This window comes from Toxotes jaculatrix, chromosome 2, assembly GCF_017976425.1.
Source record: "Toxotes jaculatrix isolate fToxJac2 chromosome 2, fToxJac2.pri, whole genome shotgun sequence".
Lineage (NCBI taxonomy): Eukaryota > Metazoa > Chordata > Actinopteri > Toxotidae > Toxotes > Toxotes jaculatrix.
This window is the reverse complement of record NC_054395.1, coordinates 8,737,500-8,751,399: the sequence shown is the minus strand read 5'-3', so window position 1 is coordinate 8,751,399 and position 13,900 is coordinate 8,737,500. Positions and strand designations below refer to the sequence as shown.

The 13,900-nt window shown below is 40.8% G+C and overlaps 1 protein-coding gene across 1 annotated transcript; it reads right to left on the bottom strand.

Moving 5' to 3' along the window:
- Window positions 1–3,043: 3,043 nt before the first annotated feature.
- LOC121191142 (protein-glutamine gamma-glutamyltransferase E-like) lies at window positions 3,044–13,644 on the bottom strand. Its single transcript, XM_041052236.1, has 16 exons — window positions 13,608–13,644; window positions 12,636–12,830; window positions 11,540–11,776; window positions 11,322–11,440; window positions 11,093–11,221; window positions 10,739–10,916; window positions 9,460–9,595; window positions 9,064–9,167; window positions 8,589–8,828; window positions 8,357–8,398; window positions 8,216–8,245; window positions 7,738–7,776; window positions 7,160–7,381; window positions 6,774–6,934; window positions 5,862–6,001; window positions 3,044–4,441 (listed from the first exon to the last, which is right to left on the bottom strand). The coding sequence occupies exons 1-16, from the start codon at window positions 13,642–13,644 to the stop codon at window positions 4,282–4,284; spliced, it is 2,169 nt and encodes a 722-aa protein (XP_040908170.1). The 3' UTR covers window positions 3,044–4,281.
- Window positions 13,645–13,900: the final 256 nt, after the last annotated feature.

Here is a 13,900-nt window from a genome sequence, read left to right as displayed (position 1 = left end):
CAAGCCAAAAGCCCTGCTTGTGTGTAAGTAGTACCCCTCAGTGCCTGTGGCCCAACACAGGTAACTAATCACCAATCACTGCCAGTGGTCTATAACATCTAAAACAAGCCCATAATAGTCTAGTGGGCAGAAATAATAGTGACTCAGTGTTGCACTGATGCAAAAACCACGTGGGTCATTTAAAATGTGTCAAAGGTTAAGGAAAGTCCTGCACAGCCACTGGAAGAATGTGCTGGGAAACTTACCAAGCAGGAGAGGACAGAGGATGAAGGGATGGAAGAAGGGAGGGGGATGAAAAGAGGGAGGATGGAAAGCAAGACAATGAACAGGAAGGAGCGATGAAAAGAGGATATTCAGAGGAGGAAAAGGCGATCAAGATTAAAGAGGGAACAGTTAATGAAGAGCAGATGGATGGGAGGGAGGAAAATCAGTGAAGTCAAAAAGGAGGCAGGGAGGAGGGAATTAACAGAGGGGGGGTGAGACAGACATGGACTGAAGACAGGAAGGAGGGAAGAAAAGAGAAGGTGATTGACACAGAGAAGGAAGGAAGAAGAAAGAGGAAAAAAGAGAAAGAAAGAGACTGAAGAGGAAGAAGAAAGTGAGGGAGGAAGAAGTGCGATGAACATCGAGGAGCCAGAGGGAGGGATGGATGAAGCAAGGGATGGCTGAAAAGAGCGAGGGACGTCGAGAGGGAGGCCGTGACGGGGAGCCATTAATAATTTATGATAGCCTCAGCTTTTCAAAGCAGCCCAGCGGTCCCGCTCTCTGCTTTCCCCTGACGTTTAATTTGTCTGAAAATCAGCGAGCGTGGAGTCTGATTATCGTCTCCGTCTGCTAACGCCTCTGCCTCAATCTCCCTGACACCGAGGCGGGATCACAAGCTGTTCTGTACACACTTCAGCCCAGGAATCCTTTAGGTTAAAACAATCCTCGTCTGTAAGCTGCACCCCTACAGACACAAAGTATAGGCCCGGTCTCTCTGTCAAGCTCCACTGAACCTCACAGAAAGGCCCGAAATTAAATGCATGAATACAGACCTGAGATTTTCTATATGAATCCATTTATAAGGCAATTATATTGACAAGGAAAAGTGCAAGATGTGCAGTAAAGTGCCCTTGTCCAAGCTCTCTCTGTATAGTTTTACAGGCTGTGTGATGGGCCTGTTTCTTAACAGGGGAGGGAATATCTTGGTCTCTTACAGTAAACCAGCTTCTCTTTCAGTGTTTCTCAAACAACAAAATGGATTTTCAGTCTCTATCGATGCCCCCTTCACCACACAGGAGGGATTAGAGTTGGGAAAACGTTGTTCCAAATACTAAGGTTCTCTTACATTAGGAAACTTGCGCCTTGAAACTGGTCCCAGATTGTTGGAGGGTTAGGGTTAGTTGATGGTAAATGTTTCTGTCCTTTACCTTTCTGCGTTTTTTTGTTTTTCAATAAGTAATTGCATTTTTAAGACATTTTGCTCATTGTACAAATTTCATAATAATGACATAATGCAAAAAAAAGCAGCTCCAACAGAGACATTTCTCCTCTAACCCTCTCAGAGGGTTTCCTTTGAACTGTGGAAAGCAAATATTAAAGTCTAAGTGCAAATTAGTGCAGCAGAACCATCTTTTTTCTTCATTCCTGTCCCATTAATAATCTCCCACCGATTTATTTTGCAAGCCTTTAGAGGACTTCGAACCCAGTGTTTCAAACTATCTAAAGTAAAAACTAGCACCACCACATAAGTAGTTTCTTTGATGGCAGACAAGGAGTAAAGAACAAGCCATAAAAACACATACACACCAAGATGGTTCCTGAATCTTTCTCCTGAATGAAATCTAATGAAAACAACCATAAAAAAAGATTAAGTATAGGCGCAGAATTATTTTGCGTTTTCTTGGTCTCGGTAATCAAAGAGTGACAGAGTGAAGAAAGAAAATGACAGATACAGACACATACAAGTGGATGCTACAATGCTGCCACACTGTGGTCTTCTTGTGTTACAACAATGCAACACAGGCGGCCTGAGCTGTAAAGGGGCATTCCACCAACATTACATATCAAACTGGTGTGAAGCCTGTGAAAAAAGTAGTATAATGTCCTCAACAGACCAGTCATGTACAAGGGAGGGAGGGTCTAACAAAAGATGCTACTCAGTTGCATTATGGGAAGTTTTGGGGTTTTGGGTTGGCCTTTTGGAGTCACATCCCTGGGATAAATCAGAATATCTCAGCTTTAGTTTTCATCTTTTCTTCTTGTTTGAACTTAACCAGAGAGAATGCAGCGAGTCACTGAAGTGACCCTTCAATGTACAAAGCACAAGCATCTCTGACTCGACTCCACCAGATCGCAGGTGTTAATGCACTGACCTCGCTGGCAACGAGTCAAAGGCAACAAGACGCATCTGAGGGTGTTGACAGGACAAGCAACGTCCTCTGACTCACTGACTAAATGTACTGTGAGGCTGTGTGGGCCAGTGGGTGGAGAGAGTCTTCACTTTCAAGACTGACAGGATACAATTGTCTAATCTCTGGTTCCCTCTGGTCTGATATGGTTTTGATTGATCATAGGTCACATGAGCTCACTTGAAAAATGAAATCCTTAAATTGTATTTGGATTTCTGACAGTTTTCATTCTCAATTCTTACAGTTTTATCTGTAAAATACACAGTGTGTATTCATTTTATGTTCATATTTCATGCTATGGTGAAATATGCTACTGAGCTGCATTATAGGAAAGGTGGGATCAAAGTGTTGTGGAGCTCTGCAGCTTCGATTTTCATCACTGCTTTTTAAAGAGTGATGAGTAATAAATCCCACACCTTCATGACAGTGCAGCGTCTGATTCATAATGTTTACTCAAAAGGCAAGATTAATGGTGTCAACACACTAACCAGACAAGCAGGAAGTGAAATGCGTAGGGGTCACTGCAGGGTGAGAATCTTCACTTGCAAGACTTATAAGATAAGAATCTGCAGTCATTGTGATAACATTTAATTCATAAGTCACTTTGGGTTTTTGGTAGTTTTCCTTTTCTGGTTTTTATACTCATATCAACTCATATCAGTTATATATCAGTTTAGTAAAATAAACAGTGTGTATTCTTTATGTATGAACAGTTGAAGTGAAGGCACACACTGCCATCTGCTACCCGTAGAAGCTCTTCTTAATTAGGATGAAGCCAAATAGAAAGGATCATGACCTTAGCTTCAGTCTCACCCACAGGGTGTGGCCTCAATCAACCAGATAAGACGCATTTAGTTGAGTGTGAAAGCTCTTGACCTTGAAAACGACAGTTTGATTTAAGAAAAATAATTGTAAATGCAAGGTCCACTTACTTTTTCCTTCACTTTTCAATCATTAGGGGATGGAGTTTCCTCAGTGGCCTTGGGGATGTGTGTTAGCATTTCCATGAAAATATTAAGGTAAAGAAAAACGCCTTTAGCTTTTAAGGTCTGATCTTTTTTCTCAGCGGATTTGGAATGGTTTCATTCCCTGTGTGTACTATGTTGGTTTGGGATACTGTGACATATATCACTGGTGTAGTCCTTTTTCACAGCAGACATTTCAACTTCTCATTGTTAGAAAACTACAGGCGAAACAACTTCTGTTAGTGATAGGTCGTTTCCAGTCAGCTGTGCCAGGAAACTGGAACTAGCTCTCCTAAAGGCAATATAAGCTGCTATGATGTGCCAAAATGCCAAGTATGAACAAGGTCTGTCATCTTGGTTGTAGCTTTGCAGATGGGTGGCACCTTTTGGTTGGAGGACACCCGCAATCAATTTCAGACTGTTTGATTCCTCTGCACCTGACAAATAGTCTGTTTTTGAATCTTACCTAAAGTGAGCAGATGTCAGTGTACTGTCGCTGTATTATTTACATGACATTTTTATGTCATTTGTATTCAGAGATTACTACCCCACTGATGCAAATATATTAGTTTACCACGTGTGTGCAAAATGTATTGTGTAACTATAGTCGTTATCATTAAATCAGTAAAAAACGGGGATATAATCAGGCACTATGCAGAAAATAACACTAATACTCTATGTTCACATATACAACATATATGAAATATACAGTATCTATCAGTGAATATGAACAGCTTCCCAAAAAAAGCAAATATAGTAAAAATACAAAAATATATATAATAATATATAGTAAAAGTAAAGAAGGAATACCATTTGCATCCCCAGTGCAAAGAAATGAATGTGTGCTATTGTTCTAACTGTAACTCAAAAGGTTCGAGGAGCTGTTTCTTGTTGTTGAAGCTTTAGGAAGGACAGACTGCTTCCTATGATGCAGCCGTGACGGACACTTTGTGGAAGCTCCTGGAAATGACGGCGGGGCTGTCGCTGTGTGAGAACGTGGCCATCAGCACTTTAGTGCCAGGTGAAGCAGCCATGATGGTCACCTTCTGCTCTATCTTCTCACCTTGCTTTAGAAGAGCCAGCCTGGGAGAGAGAGGAGAGAGACGTAATCTTTTCACATTTCAACTCTCACAATGACACCCACACCCACCCACACCCACACCCACACTCACACCCACACTCACACCCACACCCACACCCACACCCACACTCACACTCACACCCACACACACAGAATATCTCCCTGAAACAGTCTGGAGATCCATTGTTTTGCACAAAAGTAGGTAATAATATTCGACAATGAATAAAAGAGACAACTGACAAGAAATTTTCTGTCCCACAGCACAAATTGGTAATACCAGAAATGTGTGTGTGGGTGATGGGTGTTGATTAATACCACCAATTATACAACCAATGCTTCGCCAGGTAGAAGCTCCCAGAACTCACTTTCTGCCCTTTTTCAAGCCAAAAGAAGCAAATTGTTCCAGTATTTAGCACGATGATTTATTACCTCTTAACTGGATATTTCTGCTGAATCTCTTCTCTCGTTAGCTAGCTTATTCCTCTTTGGGGTGAAACCTTTGCTTCATTGCCTGTGCCAATTAAAAGCCAACATGGCTCCAGGGGACTGAAAGTAAGAGCGTAATAGGACCAAACCAGGAAAAGTTGGACTCAAAAGTTTTCACACTTTCATTTACTAAGTTGGAGGAAGAGTGGAAGAGGAAGATTAAATCTTTACCACAAGCAGGGAAAAAAATGTAAAGTTCAACTGTGGAATATAAAAAGCTGCAAATACTGAAAAACACAGGTGTCACTATGCTTTTTTACAATGAGGTCATTCTGATATGGGTATAAAAAATTGTTTTTTAGATAATTTAAGTAAACTTCAGTGGCATTTAGCACTGAACAGATGATACCAAGAGGCAGGTAAACAGAAGCAAAACACATAAACTACCACAAAAACTCTGACGAGAGGTAGAGACAGAGCAGCACTTCCTGCTACACTGTGGCCTTTTCCAATACAGAGGAACCGGATTCTTTGCCAAAAATAAAACACCAGTACATTTACATTTACTAATGTGGTACACGCTTTTATCCAAAGTGCCTTTAAAGTGAGGGACAACACTCAAGCTTCAGAACAGTAGGAGACCTCAACAACTTGGGGGAAAAAACTGAAACTTTCCAACTCTGTAGATGCATCATTGCATGTCCATGAAAGGTTTAACATGTTGCACAATTATATTTGGATCCATTTTTGCACAGTACAGTGACTAAATTTAACCCTTGAGGGTGACGTTGCCTTGCTGTCCTCACAGAGCCACACAACCACATTCTGATGGAGAAGTATGTTGAAGAAACCTACCTGACTGCATTCCCACGGCACATTCCTCAGACACTTAAACCCCAAATTGTACTTTCTTCCCAGCTCAAACACATGTGGATAACAATTATCAACATCACTTGAGAAAGTTGGTTTATTCTATTTCTTGAGGAACAGATTTACCTGGCCTCGTGTTTGCCTTGCAACAAGCCAGATCCCTCCACAGTCAGCACAGCTTCTTTCAGAGTTTTGTCAAACTTGCTGGTGAAGGACACCAGGGCTGTGTACCTCTTCTTCATCTCGATGCTGTCCCCTCCTTCGATCTGCAGAACGGCACATCACATGATCAGATACCAGACAACCAAATCATCTGCTCACTTAATCATGAGCTCTGGTGCTCAAAGCCAACCAGTCCATCAAAGAGGATTTTAGCAAAAATCTTTTTTTAAAACACATTTAAAAAAGCAGCTCAGTCTACTTTGTCTGAGTTTACTTGTCATTTGACGCTCGTTTTTGTTTCGTTTCCACAGGAAGTGAAGGTGGAAGCTGTTTGCGTGCATTCATGCTTCCAGCAGATTGACCACAGTACAGAACAAGTATTTTTCAGTGGCAGCTCATCAAAGGAGTTGCTTGAGTCCACTTTTCGTTTACATTTTTATATATGCAGTCATTTTAAGCTGAATTACCTTAGTGTGAAATGCTCAGGTGATGTTGCCAATATTATGGAAGTACAAACTACCTATACTGACCTTAAGTCAGTTCTAGCAGTTTTGTTTACCATATATCTAAAGTCAGGACTCCAAGCCAAGGAAGCAGAATTTGTGTTTGTTGCTCCAGAGAAAACTTGCTTGTGTTAACTTGATTTTTTTTGTTTCGATCTTTGAGGACAAAGCCATAGTATTGACAGTTGACTCTCCTCATGCTAATCAGATTTAGGATACACAGAGGCACAGAGAGAGGGGGGATGACAATGACAACAGTGAAAGCGATCAAAGCGAGGAAGCTGAAAAATAAAAAAGAGAGGAAGACAAAGGTACATAATCAATTCATGACACTTTGTGAGCCGAAGACGAGGGAGGCTGGATGCTGTTGTACCTCCATGGTTATCTCTGGTGAGCTTATGTTGAACTCCTTTGCATCCAGGAATCTTTCTTCAGTCCTCGTGTCCTTTATCACCACTGCAACATTCACAATGTCATCACCTGCCAGGACTGAGTCATACTGAGAGGGAGCGATGGTGTGCTGGAGTGTCAAAACTACAGACAGCAGAGAGGATGAGGTACAATGAATGAGTGAGAAAAACAACAAATCAGTCAGAAGGTGCAAACAATTCCCAGTGTGGAGCCAACGCGGGAAATACTGAATAAAAATGGAATACTATTTAATAAGGTAATCCAATAACAGTGCCTGAGACTGTTCATATTCACGGTCTATGTGAGTCATGAATGTCTTTGTATTCAGAGAGTTACAGGCCTCCTCACCTTCATGTGGCTGTATGGGAACCTCTTTGTGTAGCTCCCAAAAGGTCTCTCGTGTGCTGCTGTTGTACTCTTTGACCTGAGCGTTGAGGTGTTCCAACAGGACCCTGGAGTCACTTGACTGGTTTGTGACTATCACACGTAAGCGAATGCTCTCACCCACTGACGGCATCCCATCTATGTTTAGGGACACCTCCAAACCAGGTGACGTTCCTCCTGAAGGTCCTGAAAAATGAAGGTGCATTTGTAATATTTTAATGGTGTGCTACTGATGCTGCTGACACTTTTAGTCCAGGAACACATGATGATGATTCATAATTTACTGTGCACCACGGAATAAACTGTTGAGGGAGAATAACGAACAAATGGAAAAGATTTCAAAAACAGAATGAATATACAGTCTAAGCTGCTTTCATCCAAAGTTCCTTATTTGCACACACTAATTTTCTAATAGTGGCATTACTACTATGAAGCTTAGCCTATTAATTAGCGTATACATTTCCTATATATCTTCTAAACATATAGCATAGTGAAAATTAAACCAGAACAGTGAGTTGGCAGGTGTTACCTGCACAGCTTACCTGCTCCACATCTCTGTGGAAAGGACTGAAGCTCTTTTTCTAAAAGAGAGGGAGATTTTTGTTATGAGAAAGCAGCAGTGTGAAATCACTACTCCAGGTTGAAAAAATACACAGTCGTTGAGTGGTGTACATTTGTCCAGTTATATGTAGGCTCATCTTAATGTCTGGATGGTGGAGAGAGCTGTCAGTTATCTGTTGAACTGGTAACTCAAAATGTCATTTCCCCTAAGCAAATTTATATATGCCCTCACTGGACCATAAGAGGTAAAACAAGAACTGTGGCTTTTCCAGTTGACAGAAAACTCCAACACCAGAATCCCACCGTGTTAACTTTGGTTTCTGTCTTCCTAGTTCTGCACTGTTTCTCCTTCTGTTATCCTTCAATAGCTAAATAAATTCTGTTTTATGGTATTCATGTGTGTGTATCATGTTGCATAGATCACAGAGTGTTGTGACAGATTGTTACACAGCCACTGACCTTGACGATATGTCAATGTTCTTCCGACTGCTTGTAGACCCCCAGAAAAAAAGACACACAAAGTAGGGAGAAAAAATTTATAACACATGCAGAGAACAATCTGGGTGGAGGGTGAAGATGCTTTGTTACACAACCACTGACCGCTCATCTCTGTGCTGCCTACAATGCCTTCCATTTGATGTCCTGGAAAAGGAAAGAAAATAAGGAGAAAAACGTCATCACACACGTGGAAAACAAAGACAAGATAAAATCTACTTCAAGTGTCTCTACATATATCATTCATCATTGTGACTCTTTTCAATACACACATTGGCTGCTTTTTAAATAAGACAGACTGTTGTTTTTAATTTCAAAGCCTCACAGCTTCTCTTACTTTTCTTGCTCTTATAAGTGTGTGTTAGATTCTCTGGCTTGTCTGAGCCAATGCTCTTGGTGTAGATCAGCTGCCCCACACACTCAGTGTCCACCGTTCTGCCCACCAACTGTCCACCGTTCACAGTCAACCGTGTGACATCAGCATCAACGGAGGCGTAGATGAATGGGGTGTCAAATTGGGCGCTAAGGCAGCGTTGCTGGACAGCAACTACTGGGCAGGGCCCACAGCAGAATATCCCTGCAGAGAAACATCAGTGTTCATAGTTATTTAACAGGACATTATTTTCCACTATGCAACATTTACAGATGAAGGAAGCTCTTGTGTCACGTTCAGTTTTGATCAGGTACGTCTGGTAAAGCTGGTGTTTGGCATTCCTCTCCAAAGCTTTAACTGTTATATAATACGATTAAATAACAGTTATTAACAGTTAATAACAGTTAACAGTAATAATAGTCTTTGGGCAGGGACGCACCACCACTCTTCTCCTGGGGGGTTGGGTCCACAACCTGCCAGCCGTCGAACCCTGCACCAAGGTCTGGTCTTCTCATCCAGCACTCCACCCATACATGGAAGTTCCTGCAGGACATACAGGAATGGACGCACACGCACGCACGCACACACACACACACACACACACAGAAAATGAGTGTGCATGCACAGATAAATGATATACATCATCACAGGCAAACACACCCAAGTAAAAATAAAGGTAAGGTGTTGATGTCAACCCACAGAAATGTAGGCTGATGTCCTCCACCCACTTCATATATTCAATTCAGTTTGAGTGTGAACTGTCAGATCATACTGGCAATTAAGCAATTAAAATACCAATTGCCATTTTTAGGCTTTGAGAGTCTATGCCACCAACCAAATGCTGTCCTTGGACAGGTTGAGCTTCTCCCCTGTGATCGAGTAAAACTCTTCAATTTTCAGGCTGGCGTCACCGTCATGGGCGGCGTTAAAAACGGTCACCACCCTGGAGGGAATCCCAAGCACTCTCATCACTGGAAAAAGAAAAAGAGTCTTTAATATCACTTGTATAACCAAATTAATTTATAAATTAATATTACCCCTGCTGAGTGAAAATGTAAAGGACATAAAATAAAATTGTTGTTTTCTAGCCTTGGTGATCATATTTTGAAGGTCAGTTCACCCAAAATGCAAAACAACAAATCCAAAAAAATTACACACTATACCACTGTTCACGGACTGATGCCACAATCATTTTACAGAATTTTGGAGTTATCATTATCACACATTTCTGACATATGAAGTGAATAACATTTATGTCAGCTCCTGAACTGTAATGATGGCGTAGAACCCACATTTTGACAGATCCAAGATATGCAACTTGGCATTTTCTAATATGGCCTGAGGACCACACAAACGTTGATGCCTCACATCAGCCACAGACTGTTGTTCAGTGTAATTAAACTCTATGTGGTTGTGGATATGGCGTTATATTGTTAAGGCACAGTATTTTGACTCCCCACATGACCAACTCTGTAATCATATAATCATCTTGGTAATCAGAGTCCTCGGTTAACATGGGAACTTTGGAACTTGTTGTGGTTTATATTACTCTATCTTTTCGTTTGAGGCCAGATGGAAGTAGCCCATACTTCCGGAAAATAATATTTTTAATTAGGTCCAGATTTATGCCTTCAGTTCTACTGGATGGATGAACATCCATTCTTACTAAAAATTTTCCCTCATTTGTCCTGTAAAATATCTCATAGTTGTTCAGTTGGATTGGGATTTGTTGTAATGACTCATCATTTTTATACTTTTATACTTTTTTATACTTTATACCCTTCTCCCTGTCGCATCAGATGATCCCTGTCGCATCATCTCCTTTCTCCTCTCAGTTAGGTTTCTTAGGTTTTGCCGTGACAACAATTTCTGGAGCTAATTGCTTTCAGAAAGGATGTGTGACTAATAACTGGAATAAAACCAAAAAAATAATGCAAGTATAATTACTATAAAATCAGGAATATTGTAAGAAAGTGAAAGCTTAGATGACTGACGGTGAGATTCCATCAGATTTAGGGCAACTGCACTGCATTAGAGATACGTTCAGTAAAACTGAAAAGTTACCCACTGAAGTAGGCAAAAACACATTCTTGTGTTGCAGTTATTCATAGTACCTGTGCAGAGGACAGATGCAAAGACCCAACACTGTCCGTAGCGCACAGGCTGACAGTGGGACAACAGCCAGCGGTTCAGGATGTCGGCACTGCCGCTCCACTCTGAAGGCTTAACCCCACCTTTGTAGCCGCCGTGCCACTTCCCCTGCAGAACACCCAGGTCGTCCTCGCAGTTCACCTTAGACAGGAGGAGGAGACACATAACTGACCTTTCACTATGCAAAGGAAATTGTTCTTCGGTACATTCCGACATTGATAATATCAGTCACAAATTTAGCATGAGAGGGAGGGCATGTGCGTGTTCGTGCATATTTATTGCACATACACATCCAGTTTTTGTGAATGTTGTCTCACCATTGCACAGACCACCCTGCTAAGGTAGACGGGGTCTGCTCGTAGAATGTAGTCTTTGTGTTTGTCTCGGAGGTGCTGTGGGCTGACCTGCAGGAGCTTCAGACACGCCTCTAAGACCCCAGGCTCATACTGCACACATGGAAACACAAACACAACTGTACTGTATTCTTACCTGCAAACACTGTGATAATACACGATTAATAGCTGCAGGCTGTTGATTGTCACGTACCTGACCAAACGACCAGGGACGTTTACTAATGTTTAGAGTGGTGCCCATGTACAGCATCCCATAATCACTCTTGATATACTCTTGTATTTGGACATTGTGTGGCATGTACACTGGATCATCTGAAAAGCAATGGCAGTGGTGTGGGTTGACTTCTGTAACGAGATGACAGAAAAAAAAAAACAAAAAAAAAAACTGTAGATAATAAGACATGGACCCACCACTCAGCCAGGGGTTGCAGAGCAGCACAAATGATCCCACTGCGAAGCTCTTTGTGGTCTGTTCAGTCGCTATGTGGACCAGGAGGTTATATACAGCCACCGAGGACAAAACAGGGGAGCGGATGTGGATGGTGACTGACTCTGAATGTATGTTGCCTGGGTAGACTTTGGCTGACCAGCGCTGAGGGTTGGACCCCTTGTCAGAGAACTGGACTGGGATCCTCTCTGACAGACTGCCTGTAACGTTTGAATAAAGAAATAACATTTTCCCATTTCCCTCGGAACAAATGAAAAGCTGAATTCATAAACAATAAAACACACCATTGCTCCATTCAATACACTCAGGAGCTGTAAAATGGACATCACAGAGACAATTAGGTGATTTGATGACGACTCTAACTGCTACTGTTTAGCATTTACCATTATCACATAATGGTCAACTGTTTATCCCTCTTTTCTGTACTGCTGTTTTCTTTCTTCTCCTTTTCTGTGACATGAAAAGACTGACACCATCCTAATGTCTGTGATCTAAGTACAGAACTGGAGCTGTATATAGACTATTATAGTATATTAAAAAAAAAATCCCAATTTGTGGACTTTACATTTGTTGTCAATACTTCGTAACAGTGACTGAGCGCTGAAGCTGTAAGATGCTGTACAAAACTTCAGAATGGATGAATAAACTGATGGTCCAGCAGAAATCTCAGCACATAACTGTCCTCAGAACCACAAGTTACTGTTTTTACATTTCTGTTTGTGTATGTTTCCCTCTGTCTATGCTAAGCTACACTACTGAACACACAGACATGATGAGACTGATGCAGATTTTCTCATCTCACTCAAAAGAAAATGAAACTATTTCTCAAAATGTTGATAATGAACTAATAAGAGTAAGTAAAAGAAGAGTCATTGAGTTAGTAATATCAATAATACAGTGATACTCATTTGATTTTTTCAAGAAAGCTGGCACAGCAGCAGGGTACGTATGATGAATGTATCTTTTCATTTGTAAGAGTTAGACTGTGTTGTGTTATTTTTTTCATAAATGACAGAGCCTTGTTTCAAATGTGAGCAGACTTCATCCCAACACTGATACCTAGCCAAACCTCCAGGACCAGGTTCTTGATGTGAAGGTTCCAAAACCGGCTGTGAAACAGCAGAGTGAGTTTGAATGGTTTCCCCCGTCGCACCACCAGGCACTTATTGCTGAGCCCCTCTGTCTCATGGGCAATGTGGTTCTCATGAGCCTCAAAGTTGACTAACTTCAGGTGGCAATGGTCATGATGAATCCCTGGAAAAACAGATTCTGTGTTATGAAGACAAATTTGTACTCTGGGTTTATAAATCCATGCACGTGGATCTGCAATCCAACTTTGCTCTTCAGAGAATACATAAAAAAAACACACTGAAATAAAAACTGCAGAGAAAGAAAAAAAAAAAGTTGAGCAGGAAGTAAAGTAAAAGAAGAGGGAATGAAGGGGAGAGGGGAGTTTAGAAAATAAAGGTAAAAACAAAAAAAACAAACAAACAAAAAAAAAAAACACTGTTAACAGAATTAGGATTTCTGGCTGCTGCTGGGTTGAAGAACAAAATACAAAACAATACAACATTTAGTCCAGGAATGATACTGAACTAAGTAAACATTGTTAACATTGTTAACTGTGCTGCCTCTCTGTCACACACCTCCTGTCACATACCTTTGCAAGACCATCCTCACATTCTGTCACATTCTCTGCTTTTACAACCATGCTATTTATGTACACAACTTTACAGCTTCTTTCTCTGTGCACTTATTAACTTTATTCACTAAAATACTCATGAAAGCAGCCAACTGTTTCAACAAAGAAATAAAAGAAATAGAGAGATTCTTTAGTGAAACATCCTGATAGAAAGGTTGGAGTAATTCTTGAATGATTGACTGATTGATCTGATCTGGTAGATGCTAATAACCGGCAATAAATGAGATAACTGAGTCTTAAATGAGAAGTTCATATCAAATCTTAAGAAATCACATCAAACAAAAAGAAAAAAAGCTTGAAGTTAAGCATGATTTGCAGAGTGAACTCACCTCTGGAGTCGTGTGTTATCTGTTGCATGTTGTCCATGGTTTGACAGCAGGAGCTGAAGGTGACTGAAGGAATGACAAGCATGCTCCACCTTCCCACTGATAAACATCTCCTTCTTTGCCATTGTATGATTTTTCTTTTTCTTTTTTTTTATAGTCTGCTGACAACACACCGTAAAAAACATGTAAAAAAAAAACAAAAAACTGTTAAATGTCAGGCAGCAAATGTTACCAAACACTTACACAAAATGAGCCATAGAAAAACTTATTATTAACTTATTCTACAAAGAATAAAA